Consider the following 15,656-nt stretch of genomic DNA (forward strand, 5'->3'; position numbering starts at 1 on the left):
TGCTTGGCAAATTTAATTCAACCTACTTCTTGCTAAAAAAAAAAAAAAAAAGTTTATGTCTCTGTGGAGTTGATACGTTGGCTGCTTATAAAAACCAGTCATTTATCATAACTCCTAAATGCCACGTGAAATTCATGTTTCATTTCAGATGGTTAATGCAGTTGCCGTACATTGATGGGAGAAGAATAGCCGTTTACGGAAAGGTAAAAAATATATTCTGAAAATGGAGTGTTCAAGCTCTAACGTCTGATTAGACGAGTCACATTTGAATAAATAGCTGATTTGTGCAAGTTGGAAACTACAGTAAGGCTAATAAGTGCAGCTGTATCCACCCACTTATTCCAATGTGTTGGTTGTGGAAGTATTTTTTTCTCATTAATTTTTTCCCACAGGGGTTGTTTTTTAAAAAAGTCTTCATTTAAGCATTATAAGCCATGAACCAAGTCAACCAGCTTCTGGGTGAATCACAACATCACAAACTTTCATTTGAAGCAGAAGATTATTTAAAATTGGACAAAATGACAAAGGTACAAAACTGTGCATTTAATGGCTTTAATGAGGGAGAGAATACAGTTTGTTGCTTGCTGCAACATGGGTAATGTAGTTTTTCATCAGTAATTCCACTGTTAAAACACAATTCTTTAAAAAAATATATTGAAATAATGTAAAATGAATTATGTAACATTAAATAATAACCTCAGAACTTTGTTTACTGAACAATAGCATCTAAAAACCACCTAAAGTTTTGCATTAAATATATTTTTTACAGTGGTTAACAAGGGTTTATGCATTGCATCATTTCAAATAACAACTTAAAAGTGGTCAAATGGATTTAATGCTCTGCCTCTTGTGGCCTATCACTTTTACAAACATCTTTTTAGCAAACGAATCCCTTTGTAGACTTGCATCATATTCTCACTTAGGATATGTACTTCGAATTGAGTCTTCAGTTGCAGAGCTCTGACATCAGCCTTCTTTTGTCCTCACAGGGATTTGGTGGCTATTTAGGTTTGAAGATGTTGACGGCAACCGATCAGATGTTCAAATGTGCCGCTGTCATGGCTCCCATCACAGACTTCAAGCTCTATAGTGAGTTCCAGCACCATACACTATGGAGCAACAACAATATTTCTGGACATTCTTTGAAGTACATTCTTTGAAGTGCCTTGGAGTGCTTCAGAATACCGTGATGTGTGATATGGTAATCATTCAGTCCCATGGTATATATCAAAGTATCCTGGTACTACTTTATTTGTAAGCGTATCCATGTTATTGGTGTAATCTACAGTGCACCACAGCTTCTTTTCACATTTACATGTAAAAAAAAAAAAATGGATTCAACTTTGTTTTTCAGGTGCGGCTTTCTCAGAGAGATATCTAGGCCTTCCAGCTAAAGAGGAGCATTCGTACATGGTAGACCTTTTGCATCAACCTTTTAATTCATTATCAAGCATTGAGTTACGGAATAGTTTCTTTTTTTTCAGTACAAGACACAAATGCACATTTTGTATTACAGTTCCAATATTAAATATAAACTCAAATTGTCACAAAGTTATGAGAAACAAAGTGAAATTTAAAGTTACATTGTGACAAAGTAACACGTTTTACATTCTGAAACACTCTTCTGTATTATGTATTATGTTATTGTTTCTTTGCAGGCTGCGTCTTTGTTGGATGACATTCACAAGCTAAAAGATGAAAACTTCCTCCTCGCACACGGGACTGCAGATGGTTAGTTTCATTATTATCCTTCACATACATCATTTGTGGATTTACAGTCATGTTTTACTTTTGTGTGTTTAGCACGGGTACATTTCCAACACAGCGCCGAGTTGTTGAGTCGTCTGGTGAAGGTTGAGGCCAACTACACCCTTCAGCTGTACCCAGACGAAGGCCATTCCTTAAGAGAAGAGCGGAGTAGCCAACACCTGCACCGTACACTCCTTCACTACCTCCAAAACTGCCTCAAATACGACCCCTTCCTCGCCATAGAGGAGGAAGAGGAGGACGACGAAGAGGAAGAGTGACCTCTTTCACTGTGTACGCTCTCGGTCCTCAGAGGTGCCCGATGCTGGTGTCTAACTTCAGGATGTGTTATTTCACCAAAGGAAAAAATGAGTGAATTGGAGATCAAGAGGACCAAAGTCACCAGCTACTGTATTTACCACAAACTCAAATTGGGGATGTTTTTAGTTTGTTTGTTTTTGTTCCGACTGCGACCGTTAATGTTTCCTGAGCGTACAGTTTTCAAGTAAAATCACGCATGGTATTAAGTCTAAAGGATCCCATGCAATCAACATTTCAAGTCAGTTTATGTGTAAAATGGGTAAAAGATGCATGTTGCTCAGCCTTGATATTGCAGCGCCACCCTGTGTTCAAAGATAGAACAAATGACCATGGTTTACAGATTCAGTGTTGTTGTTGTTTACTAAAACTATTATTTATTTATTAGAATAAATATTAGGTTACATAAAAAAACGTAAAATCTTGACTGAAAATTAGAAATGTTTCCTTGACTACTAATGGAAATACTAATAAAAGTTGCAGTTATAAAAAACTACAATTTTAATAATACAAATTAAACTTTTTTTAATACTAAAAAATAAATTAAAGCTAAATATAAATATTTCAAAAGGTAAAAAGCACATCAAATTACTAAAACTACTAAATGAAAATGAAAACAACATATACAAATTAAAAGCTCATTTAAAATATTAATAAATACCGTAATATTATGTTAATAATACTGAATAACACTGCACCTGATGCTGATATTTGGAAAAGCGGGGTGGATAATATAATGCTGCAGGGATATGGAACACAAATGAGATTGCTGACATGAAATGAATGGCTATTTTACACAATATTTATTTAAAATTCACAAAAAAATGGAAACAGAGACTGTTTCTTATTCATCAACAGCAAACTGAACTAGCACATCTGTTAATCAGCCTTATGGACATTGTTATTGGCTGATAATCTCAACAAGACCAGAGATCTGATCTATCAATAGCCTATACTGTGGAAGATTTGATTGAATGTAAACTGCAAAGTGTCATTTGAACCTGGTTCTTTATATGCATGACAAACAGGCTGCATGGTACTGTATATTCTGATTCTTTCATAATCTCTGTGCCAAACATAATAGTAGTTTGTGGAAAAAAAAGTAGAATTTGCATAAAGTGTGCACATACAGCAAGTTTTGAACATCTCCAAAGTATTGCGGTGTAAGTACACAGGCTGTCCTTGCTGTAAGAGTACAAAATCAATGACTCACACTGCATGCTGCTGTTTACAGACACTTCATAAGGTCTCCAGCATACATCATATCTCTTTATAAACGTCGAGCCCTGCTGCACACAGTTTCACACAGAGATTAACTACTTTAACTGACAGGCGAACACAATTTTTTCTTGCCATTGTCATGTATATGCAAATTTCATGTTTAAAGATCAAATGTGCCAAATACTCTGTGACCAAACCTTTAAGTATTGACTTATGTTACAATTTTGAATGTGGGAGTTTGTGCATTAAGTACATTTTTTTTTTAAGTTTATCTGTAAGCTTCTTCATGCAGGGTTTTGTTCATTTATATTTTTGACAAAAAAAGTCTGTTACCATGGTAAATTTTGGTTTATCAGTTGATAAAATCAGAGGACTTTAATAGACAGAGTCCAAAAAAGCATGTTTTTGCATATATGCTTTTATAGATAAACTGTTGTTCAAAAACTTGTGGTCGGTTAGATATTTTTTAAAAAGAAATTAACACTTTTATTTAGCAAGTATATATTAAAGTGAACAAAAGTGACAGTAAAGGCTTGTTTACAAAAATAAAATAAAAAAGAATATTTTTAATAAAACTTTCTGTTAATCAAAAAAAAAAAAAGTAATTCCACAAAAATATTAACACAATACAACATTGATAATAAAAATAAATATTATTTATTGATAGTAGAATGTTGTCATGTGACACTGAAGCAGATGAAAATTAACTTTGCCATCACAGGAATAAATTATATTATAAAATTTTTCTAAAATAAATAACAGTTCTTTTAAATTGCAATAATATTTTACAATATTACTGTGTTTACTGCATATTTAACTAAGTAAATGCAGCCTTGGCGAGCATAAATTCTTACTGTCCCCATAATTTTGATCAATATATGCAGGTTTTATTGAGAAGTTCACCAGCTCACAAAATAGAGACATCTTTTAAACATCATAAAGCTTATGAGAAAACAAATTGGACAAAATTACTATTAAAGTAGGCTTGTTTAAAGTTTCTAATCATAGAACATAAGATATCAGCCGTCCCACCTGCCTTCAACTTTCTCATTCACCAACCACATGATTATTTATTTTTTGTGACCTTCATGTATTGCCGAAATGTGTATGTAGAAACCTTGTACGTTTTGTGTGTTGACATTGTGATGCAACTAAGCAAGTTCCATATCCCAGAATGTCCTGTTGTGATGTAGGTCCAAGAAAATCCTTCCTGCCGGAGCCATCACATTGTTACAGGCAGCATGAAGTCTGAAATGAACGTCCTTGAGCCTCTGTATCTATATATTTGTATTTAATGACCCTTTTCCAATAAAGTCTGAAATCTTTGCGTATATGCAGTCTCAAGTCATTCCAGAACATTGAGCATACTTAAACAGCCAAAGGAACAATTCACATCAGACTAATTGATATCGACCAGAAGCAGCATAATTCAAACCTTTATTAAAAAGCTTTAAATTATGATACAATTATAATTTGGAGATGTATTCCTTATTTATAAAAATGTCAGGGTGCCTAAAAAGAATATTTACTCGAGCATATCTGTCATTCCATTTATAGTCAGGCAGTTTAAAGGAGAACAGCCTACAGCCAAAACGTTTAAATAATTTATGCACGAGCCATTCCTAAACCAATCAAATCAAAACGCGATGAGACGCTCCACCAATCAACATCAGTTTTCTCACATTCAACCAATCAGAACGCACGAACGCTGTTCCATCCTCACCAGGCCCTATCTGACTCAAACCGCGCCTACAACAGGGCCTGCCCTGAGTTCCTTTTTCAACCTTCACTGCGAGCGCGGTATCGAGAGGGGCACCTTCAAGTAGGGGTCGATAAAGAAGCACTTGTAATATTTATACACACATACGAGAACAATGTCTTTTCTCTCTATCAGCAGACTAGCCCCAAGGCTCCTCAGTTCAAAGGTAGGAAAGTTTTATTTTAACTCGAGTGAAAAAAAGCACAGGCTGCTACCGGTTAGCTTAGCTTAGCATAGATTACCTCAGTGATATACAGCTAGTAGTATGTCATATTTCGTATTAATAAACCATATCGAACATCTGTTTTAAGTACTAAATGCATGAAAAACGTTATGTTTATATCCCTCCCTGCTTAAGTCCTAAGTGTTTTCAAAACCTAATTAACTGACAACCTGTATAGCAATTTCAAGCAACATAGGCGGCCAAAAATATCGTCAAACGTAAAAATTTGGGGTTGAACTTTAGAAACTCACTGCAAACATTTTTTCAGACACAGCCAATGTAAAGGAATGTTTTATTTTTTTAATTGTGTTTTTGATCAGTTCAAAGATACCTGTTTAAGAAAGGCGTTATATTGTGGTTATTTTCATACGAGTTTCATCTGAAGTCCTTTCTGAAGTTAAGTAACACTTTAACCAGTTTTCCTTTGTTACACTGTAACTAAATTTGACCAGCCACTTTGACATGTGAGATCTGCACCTGTTTAGCCTGACAGATCAGTATTTTTGTTGTTTTATGTGGCTAATTTGACCTTCAGAATTGTCATTCATTTACTAATGGCCAGACAATAGTTTGCAAAGATGCTAGATCACTATAATTCACCATAATAGAGCTATATAAGGTTAGAGCAGAGTATACATCATACATTTTCAGTAGGATTTAAATGTGGTCATCCTCAAATTTAAAGCACCTCCCATCCTAAATTTTAATGTATAAAGTCCCAATATATGCTGTGACCAAATTTGATATATCTATGTAAAATAATTTATATTACTCTACATTAGCACCAAAGTGTTCTCAATATTACATTCGATTTTTTTTTTCTTTCTCATGATAGCACTGTACACTACTGTTTTGCTCTCTCTCCGTGGAACCTTGTGGGTCCCAAGAGCCCTGCTTAAAACCCCTGGTCTTGTTCATAAAAGCTCTTGTGATCATGTGCGATTATGGAAGTTGTGTAATGTGAGCACGAGTAGATTCCTGTATGATGACATGTTTGGCTTTGTGCTGCGTTTTGGCTTTTTCAATTTCCATACAAATTTTATTCCTCTATGAGGTTTTGTTCTTTGATTTTAAAAACTTCCTTGCCCTTGAGCAGTCTGTGTGACTGATGACGTTTAACAGCTGACTTGATTGTGATGTTGTTTCGCAAAATTGAGTGGAGGGTGTGTCAAAGGGCATGTGTGATCTTTAGAAACCGGAATCCTATCCTTATACTGTGTCAGTTGTGCTCTCATAAAATAACATTGTCTTTCATTGTTGTTGCTGTAGAGACAAAACCAATGACTCGCTTTCTGAACGACTTCATAGTAAAACAGGTTACTGTGCTCTTGCCATTCAGGGTTAATACTCCATTCACACTCCTAGATGACCTTTGTACACCATGAAGACTTTCTCAGCTTTTTTTCTGCTGTGTATGACACTGATGTAATTTGCTGATTGACAGTTCATAGGGGTGCCGGATGTGCATTTATGGACTGCACTTCCTTATTTAATTTTCTTTATTTCTTGGTTAGGAGTTGGACCTTCATTGTAAATACGGTGGACATTCGAAGCAGATAGGTTAAAATGACACTGCAGAGATTTGCTTGTATTTGTGAATGGATTGCTCTGCAGTGGTGGTACTGTAAAGTTCTGTTCCTCTTCAAGCATTCAGATGGGTGGACAAGCATGTCTGACCTGTCTGACACCGCTGTCCGCCTGTCATCTGCTTTGAGTATCGAAAACAACATGTTTTTGTCTAAACAACGTGCAGAGGAGTTATTCGAGCATTACCTGTCAGTCTTTCATGTTTTCCTTGCCTAAAGAAAGCTGACAAAGAGTCCTTTTTCTGTCCAGAAATTCCTCCATATGGTTTTTCTAGTAACCCCTGCTAACACATGGTCCTTGCGTCTATTCTGCATGTAGGCTTGCTCCGTATAATAGAACTGAGTCAAAGGTCATAGAACGGTCTAAGGCTGTCGTTCTCTGTGCTCTGCAACCTTTGTGACGGTCTTGTTACCTTGAAGGTCACTGTTATATAAGCATATATTGTAGGGCTGCACGATAAATCGCATGCAATATTTAATGCGCATCTAGGAAAAGAACAATCACATTTTCTTCAGAAAATGTAATGATACAGAGATTTTATTAAAATACATAATTACAAGATCTTTAATAGTTAACATTTTCTGTATATTACATTACATTATATCATATAGCAGGTTTAGAATTACATACCTTTATTTTAAATTGCAAAGCTAGTGAAATGTTGTAAATATTCACAAAAATATTAGAAATTATGCAAGTCTAGAAAATTAATCAGAAATGCTGTTATTATAATATGTTCTATTGCACATTTACCTCTAGTTCATGTAAAGTGTATTACTTTTGACAAGTCTGAAAGTATTCAGCTACTACAGAGACTTATTTAATCGCCCCCCTCTGCGCTCACACCGGGTTCAAGCTAACAGCTGTCGGTAGTCTCACCTTTCCCATAGATTACACGGCCGTAGACTTGCAGGAAGGTCAGAGACTAACAGTTACTTTATCAACTACAACACAAGCCGCCCTATAAATGAGCGTTTTTCTGTTCTCACAGCTACTGTATGTTGTTGTGTGTCAGTGAAATCTTGAGCTCTAGGGTAGAGTGACGGGTGTCTGGTGTCAGAGCACTGACCCACGTGGCGGTCAGGGGGCCCATCGTGTAGGAGGCGTTGGCTCTTGTACAGGAAGGAACAATCATTTATTCTGGAATGCATTTGTGATTTTTGTTTGTTTGTTTTGGATATGAAAGACACTTAAAATACAAAACCTATAAAATTCCAAAAAACATTATAGAAATATAAAATTATGAAATTACTACCAACATATAGGTATTTCACAACCTACAGCTTTATGTTAGAAACAAGCCCCCTTGTTATCTCCTGACATGTCTTGCCAATCTGACCCGGCTTTACGTCCGTGCTTGAGTCATTCTGCAGTGGCAGTTTCAAACCAGTCCTGCTGTGAGTCAATCAGACATGGTTCTTAATCTAAAGCTATATATAGACGTGAAGGATGTGTCTCGATGTAGGAAAGGGCTGGGCCAAGCGGATAAACTCATAACTCTTCCTGAAGCAATTCTGTAATAGAATTAGCAATTGGATCCGTTCACCTGTCTCTGCAGAATTAATTTTGTTCTGTTGCACCTGAGCTCCCTTTTTGTTACTGTGAAATATTGTCATTGTGTATGTCTTCGCTATAATTAAATTGCATTGAACCCCAAATAAGACAGTGATGAATGGCACAGTGGTAATAGTTCAAGATACGCTTCACCTCTGGTTGCTCTGGCAGTCTTTTCTGTCCAATAAATGTGCTGTAACTCTCTTAGACAAAAACAGCAGCTAATCAAGAAGTTGTTAGACATTATGATCAAAAAATGCCTTAAAGTTTTTGTTGTACTACATGTAGTATTCGTTGTATCTCCGTGTTTTCTGGGCTTTGACTTCAGAGCCCATTGAAAATATTTGATCCAGTAGTAGCTTGTGATTTGAATACAAAGACATTGGTAACGGATTATTTTTGCATTGTGCACCTGGGTCACCTGCCTTGCAGCTGTCAGCAGGCCTTCTGCAGTGAAATCTGACTTCTGGCCCAGGTTTTTTTGATGATCCACTTCCTCTGAGTCTGCAGTGAATTTTCAAAATAATATTTCTTTCTCTTCCAGAATGCAGCATGTCTCGTTGTGGCTGCCAGAAATGTCAGCGCATCCACGGTACGTATCCTGTCAAGCCTAGATCCACAATCACAACCAGAACCAGGCTTTAGATTTGAATAGCACTACAGAGATTCGATCATAGCATTGCTTATAATGGGAAGGTTGAGTCACATGAATCACATCTGGGGCTAATTTTTCTCAAAAAGCACTAGTTGCTAAATCTGTTTGTGCCTGATCCGGTAACCGAAAGCTGACCTATTTTCCCTGGATCTTATGCAGAATTTGAAAGACGTCCTGGCAGACCTCATCCCTAAAGAACAGAGCAGGATCAAGAACTTCAAACAGCAGCATGGCAAAACCACAATTGGTCAGATCACAGTGGACATGGTGAGAGAGACATCACTGCATTCACTGTGGGATTGATTTTATCTGTCATCACGTTAGGCTACATTAGTCAATTTGTAATAATTATAAGGCGCAGGGTTATTTTAAAGATTTGTGTTTATCATGTGATTAATTTTTTCTACCTTCTTAAGTACTCCATGTTGGAAATCACAGGCTTAAATGTAGGATTTCCAACTAGTGATCTCAGCCAGGTTGCATGTGATTTGACTGATGTCACAAGCAATCTTGCCTAACGTATCTGACCAGTCCGATCTCACATGATGTAGGGCTGCAAACCTCCACAAACACAGTAATATTTTTTGCCCTCTGACTGGATGGCGGTTTTGTCAAGGACCCTCAGGCAGTGGTGTGAGTGCTGCTGCTTTCATGGCCGCTGTTTCAGCTGAGTCATTTGGTCTTTGTCTCACTGCCAGTTATTCTATACTATAGATTAAACTGCACCTGAGGAGCATTATTACTGTCATATATGACACTAGATAATGTTTTTAATAATGTTTGAGTGCTGTTTTTGTTTTTGACAGGTTTATGGAGGAATGAGAGGCATGAAGGGTTTAGTGTATGAGACCTCTGTGCTCGACCCCGATGAGGTTAGTATGCACATACACACAATACCATGAATTGTAGCTTAAACCAGATTGCAATTAAATACAGTAATAAATTCCAAGATATATATTTTTTTGGTTTGTCACAATGTTATAGGTAACAAAATCATAAAAATGCTGGTGTTTACATTTTCTTTATTAATGATATTATCATTAATGGTTAAATAATGTTTTATTAATACTTCATTTATTAGTATTTGCCATACATACTATTTATAGGTAGTAATAATTAATTAATTACAAAGTCTAAATAAACTAAAAAGTCCTGTCTTTCATAATATCAATTGAGCCATCAGTCTGCAAATTGTAGCCTTGACATCTCAAATACACATTTTAGGTTGTGAAACTTGAATGCATGATGAAAGTTTACAGTTTCATGAAGGGTATCATTTGCACAATAATATGCTGCTGCTGTAAGCTAAAAATAGTAAGTGGCATGACCGTGCCTTGGATAAACATACATCGGTGTCAGTAGTTATCCCGCTAACCCATGAACCCTCTCAGAGTTCGAAGCCGCAGTGTTTATTTTATTCAGTGAAACACACTGACGCCATCCCTGCGTTTATCGATTGCATCCGTAGGGCATCCGTTTCCGTGGTTACAGCATTCCAGAGTGTCAGCAGCTGTTGCCCAAGGCTCCTGGTGGCGAGGAGCCACTGCCAGAGGGTCTGTTCTGGCTGCTGGTCACAGGACAGGTGCCCACTGAGGAGCAGGTGAGTGCCTAGAAGTTTGAGAATGTGCTCTGATGCAGGTGTCCTAATAACCTAGCATTTAAGTGCTTTGAAAAATTTGAACAGTGGTGCTTGTGGAAAAAAGTGGGTTTGAATCCAGCGTGCAACCTGGATTTTCTGATTCAATTTCCCTTATTTTTCCAGTTTTTTGCTAAAGTTACAAAAGGGCAGAAATAAAAATGCTTTCATATTTGCCCGTTTTAAAACCATGTGTATATATATCGCACTTCCTCTCATATAAGTGAAACAATGTAAATTCTAGTATTCTTGATCTTTTTTTACCAGCTTATGTGATTTGCAAGATTGTCATCTGTTTATATCTGTGACTCGTTATAGGCATATATTGATTGCTCTGATATTGACTGTTACTTTGTCTTGTTGGGATGTTAATCAAATCGTGGCCCTGAACAGGCAACCATAAATAATCTCTTTTCAAATATTTGTTGAATAAAACGAAAACTTTTAAGTAATTGAGGCTGTCTCAGTTGCTGTATTCATAGTTACATGCCACAAAAATATTTTGCCTTTTATTTAACTCTTTGTCGGCTGTTTTCTCAGGTGAATTGGTTGTCTAAGGAGTGGGCTAAGCGAGCGGCCCTTCCCTCTCATGTGGTCACCATGCTGGACAACTTCCCCACCAACCTGCACCCCATGTCTCAGTTCAGCGCCGCCGTCACCGCTCTGAACAGCGAGAGCAGTTTCGCCCGGGCGTACTCTGAGGGAGTTAACAAGGCCAAGTACTGGGAGGTGAGTCACTGAAAATATCTGTGCTAGTCACTTTAAAGGTGAAGTGTGTAATGATAAATACTATGACTGACTAAAACAACTCCTAAGATGTTTATTTGCTATGTAATGTGATTGAGTCATTCACAAGAATTCATGGCATCTCTGTGCAGTTTGTGTACGAGGACTCCATGGACTTGATCGCCAAGCTCCCCTGCGTGGCGGCTAAGATCTACCGTAATTTGTACCGTGAAGGAAGCAGCATCGGGGCCATCGACTCCAACCTGGACTGGTCACACAACTTCACCAACATGCTGGGCTACAGCGATCCACAGTTCACAGAACTCATGAGGCTCTACCTCACCATCCACAGGTGATGCCTTACAAAGTCCACTGGTTCATTCGAGGCAGTCGTTGGGAATGAGATCGGCTTGGACTTTTAACCTTTGTGATTGTCTTCTCTATGAAGAGTCAAGATTTTTACCTCAGCCTCAGGGAGAAAAGCACATTAGTGAAGCTAATGCATCTGATGTCTGTTCTCAAACGGGATCTTTCAGGCCACAAGTGCAATACAGCAAATTGGCTATTTGTAGAAGAACTGCTGCTATCTGAACCAAAAAAGAAAGTGAAAAGCATTAGCGTAAACAATCTGCTTCCTTGACAAGTTAGCAGTGTCTAGTAATTTTCTAGGGCTGCAGCTACCATTGATCAAACTGTGGATAAATAAATAATTGACAGATTTATCAAGATAAATGTTTAATATATAGCTATGTGGAATGGGACTTTGGACCAATGAGACCTGCAATCTGTGCTATCAAAGCTAGTTATCACTTTTACCGACTATTAAATGGATGAAATTAAGTACTTTAATATGGGGTTAAATAGGAATAAGAGTTTTATATATAATATTTTCCCCCTTTAAACCATTTTCTACAAATATATTGTCAAAATATGTTTCCCAAATGGTTACCAGAAATTCTCCCTTAATCAATAATAATGCTAAATTTTTAAACATCATGCACTTTAATTTAGAAAAATGATTGTGTGGTGCTTGATGGTTTATTGGTGTCTTTTTGTCTCCCTCTGATCAGTGACTAGACTATGCAGATTTTGTTCAGTCAGCAAGAAAACATGTTAGTGTACATCTTTTGTTAAGAGGGAAAGGGGAATGACTGTTTTAGGTTAGTGAATAAAGTATGCTCTCTTGCGGTTGTGTTAGTTTACTAGTCTTATCTAGTTTAGTGTCCTTTGACCGCAACCTTATCCTTTTGTGGGCTTTTCTTCCTTTTCAGTGACCATGAGGGTGGAAACGTCAGCGCGCACACTAGCCACCTGGTAGGCAGCGCCCTATCCGACCCCTACCTCTCCTTCAGCGCTGCTATGAATGGTCTGGCTGGACCCCTGCACGGACTGGCCAATCAGGTTTGAGATTTGTTGTGCTTCGTGTTGCACAGGACATATGCTTTGCATTTCTTACATTTCCTCCTCTGTCCTGTAGGAAGTGCTGGTGTGGCTGACAGCCCTGCAGAAGGAGCTCGGTGGCGAGGTGTCTGATGAGAAAATGAGAGATTACATTTGGAACACACTCAAATCAGGCAGAGTGAGGGCTTTTGATACATCTCCACTCACAAAAAAACTCAATGCAGATTGATCTAAATAATATGGATGATCATGTTTGTTTGTCTTTTGTGTCATTATTCAGGTGGTGCCAGGCTATGGCCACGCTGTTCTGAGGAAGACGGATCCCCGCTATACCTGTCAGCGTGAGTTTGCCCTCAAACACCTTCCCAATGACCCCATGTTCAAGCTGGTAGCTCAACTCTACAAGATCGTACCCAATGTGCTTCTGGAGCAGGGCAAGGCCAAGAACCCCTGGCCCAATGTAGATGCACACAGCGGAGTCCTGTTGCAAGTAAGTCACTAGAAACCAGCCAATAATACATATTAATTTGTGATTAAAAGTGTTTTACCATGGATCTGTGCTATTTTTGTCAAATGCTACTAAAATGTCTTGTGTGTGTGTGCCTTACTTTTCTTTAAATTATTTCTTGTTCAATTATTTGTAGCAAGCCAACCATGCATTGTATGGGTCTAAAAATTATTAGGATATGGAATAAAGATTATGTTCCGTGAAGATATTTTGTACATTTCCTACTGTAAATGTATTAACTTAATTTTTTATTAGTAATATACATTGCTCAGGACTTCATTTAGACCATTTTTAAAGGTGATTTTTCTCAGTATTTAGATTCTTTTTGCACCCTCAGATTCCAGATTTTCATATTGAGATGTATAAATCAGTTACATATTAAGTTAAATTTTTTCAGCTTGTTGTATTCATCATCTCCTGTTTTTACTCTTGTGTTTTGCAGTATTATGGCATGACTGAGATGAACTATTACACTGTGTTGTTTGGCGTATCCCGAGCTTTGGGTGTCCTCTCTCAGCTGGTGTGGAGCAGAGCGCTCGGCTTCCCTCTGGAGCGTCCAAAGTCCATGAGCACTGACGGACTCATGGCTCTGGTTGGGGCCAAATCAGGCTAGAGAGCGAGAGACCATGCCAGCGGAGTGGGGACAGGAAGGGGAAGAGCTTAATCTATTAGACACAAGTCCCCGGGCTAAGGGATTTAAAGAGACAGTACACTTTTAAGTTTCATCTAAAAAGGGCATTTGTTATTAACATAAGAGCAAGATTACACGTCCCATTTACATGTTTATTAGTCTTTCATTCCCAAAATGCACATTTAAAGCTACTTTATCACGAGAAATGTGTAGACGCATTACACAGTCACTGCTTGCGAACGCTCCTTTTAAGTTTTCCCACTAATTTTTACGACCGTATGACGCAGCTATGGAGGTAATGAGGTGGTTTGATGAAGAAGGCTGTGTTATCGTCCAAGAACACAGCCGAGAGTGATATTTCTTTCCAGAAATCACCGCTCTCCTTATTTAAACCAATAAAGATTATTAAATACTAGTTCAGAAAAGTCAGTTCACCTTATATAGAAATAAACCCTTAACCTTGGCTCTCACACCAATTATCAGTTTTAGTCTTGTATTTTTACTTTCCTAAGGTCAGATGTTCACATGAGCCTCTGTTTGTGTGAGGAAATGAATTGTCAAAGCCCTGCTCTGAGCCTGTCAGATAATTCGACAAAGTTTGACTAGGCGTTCCACTAGTTTCTCCTTGTAAGAGCACTCCACGATGGCAATACGGTCCTCTCTCAATAGAATTGATTCTATGAGTTCAGTTCAACTTGGGAAGCTTGTACATTTGTTTAAAAGGGTACTGCCCCTTTAAGTTATCTCTCACATTGCTCTCTGACTTCAACCAATCGTCTTCATCTTCCTGTCTGTTGTTTGGAAGCACGTGTGGTGCCCTCTTTATTTGAAATGCCCAGTCCTTTATTTCATCAGCGGACATATTGGCTTTGATTTGTTGAAGGTTTGTGTCATTCACAGTTAAGTTATTGTAGTCGCAGGTGATTCGTGTACCAACTTGAGAGCAAGTCAAATTTGTGGCGTTTTATTTGTGCATTCATCCAATAGTGCTCACAATCTGCTACTTTTTACCTATTTCAAGTTTTAGTGCCCCCCCACCCCCCCAGTGTTTTGAAGAATGATGTATAAAGAGAAAAGCTATAATTTTGTGTAGGTATACATAAGTTGTGGTTTTATTTATTCATGTAAATATAGCTTTGAATGTATGAACTACATATCAAAACACTCTCAGCATCCCTGTTAGTCAAACTACTTATCTGTAATGACTCGCTTAACTCTTTATTTTAAGTAAAGTGTACCTTTAATATAATTTAAAACATGACTTGTGCATGTACTGCTGTGACGCACACGGGTCCTGGTCTCTTGCACGCCTGCTCTCAGGATGTTTTTTTGGATAATCTAGCAGCTATTTTAGCTAGTCGGTCCATAAGCACTCCATTAACTCGATGGCACTTTTCCCCCCAATCATCATTTCCCACTTATCTAATAGCGTGAGAAGAATAGTCTGGTTTGCTGTGCCCTTTACTAGTGTGACTGTTTTCATCATAATGTACATGATTGGTTTATGCGATGTCGGGTTAATTTAAATAATGAGGAATGTGAATATGGAGATGGTTGGTTGAAGTCGGATCCACCAGGGGAAATGGGGAGGGGAATGAGAATGGGGGTGGGTGCGGGGGGGTATGGTCTGGATTGATTGGGGAAAAGAAGCTTATGTGAACAAAAAGAAAAATTGGGAAAACGTGACAAAA

General features: G+C 37.8%; 2 protein-coding genes across 4 annotated transcripts in view; both read left to right on the top strand.

Moving 5' to 3' along the window:
- LOC113041523 (inactive dipeptidyl peptidase 10) overlaps positions 1-2,651 on the top strand; it is a 38,704-nt gene extending 36,053 nt beyond the window's left edge. For 2 of the 3 annotated variants that reach the window (XM_026200117.1, XM_026200119.1), the window contains 5 exons: positions 149-203; positions 990-1,089; positions 1,355-1,413; positions 1,659-1,731; positions 1,804-2,651. In XM_026200117.1, the coding sequence (XP_026055902.1) occupies positions 149-203; positions 990-1,089; positions 1,355-1,413; positions 1,659-1,731; positions 1,804-2,027 (511 nt within the window). In that variant the 3' untranslated portion in view covers positions 2,028-2,651. The remainder of the gene's footprint in view (positions 1-148; positions 204-989; positions 1,090-1,354; positions 1,414-1,658; positions 1,732-1,803) is intronic. The other variant, XM_026200118.1, reaches the window with a different exon arrangement.
- A 2,393-nt stretch (positions 2,652-5,044) lies between these two features.
- On the top strand, positions 5,045-15,090 carry cs (citrate synthase). The gene is made up of 11 exons (XM_026200125.1): positions 5,045-5,210; positions 8,953-9,000; positions 9,223-9,330; positions 9,870-9,935; positions 10,532-10,663; positions 11,240-11,428; positions 11,578-11,777; positions 12,697-12,826; positions 12,903-13,004; positions 13,107-13,316; positions 13,777-15,090. The coding sequence occupies exons 1-11, from the start codon at positions 5,160-5,162 to the stop codon at positions 13,945-13,947; spliced, it is 1,407 nt and encodes a 468-aa protein (XP_026055910.1). The 5' UTR covers positions 5,045-5,159; the 3' UTR covers positions 13,948-15,090.
- Positions 15,091-15,656: the final 566 nt, after the last annotated feature.

This window comes from Carassius auratus, chromosome 23 (genome assembly GCF_003368295.1).
Source record: "Carassius auratus strain Wakin chromosome 23, ASM336829v1, whole genome shotgun sequence".
Taxonomy (NCBI): Eukaryota; Metazoa; Chordata; class Actinopteri; order Cypriniformes; family Cyprinidae; genus Carassius; species Carassius auratus.

Excerpts from the sequence above, each read along its gene's own strand:
- cs (XM_026200125.1), top strand. The coding sequence starts at position 5,160 with ATGTCTTTTCTCTCTATCAGCAGACTAGCCCCAAGGCTCCTCAGTTCA. Across the intron at positions 11,429-11,577 it reads ACAAGGCCAAGTACTGGGAG|TTTGTGTACGAGGACTCCAT; the intron begins GTGAGTCACTGA and ends ATCTCTGTGCAG. Across the intron at positions 12,827-12,902 it reads TGCACGGACTGGCCAATCAG|GAAGTGCTGGTGTGGCTGAC; the intron begins GTTTGAGATTTG and ends TCTGTCCTGTAG.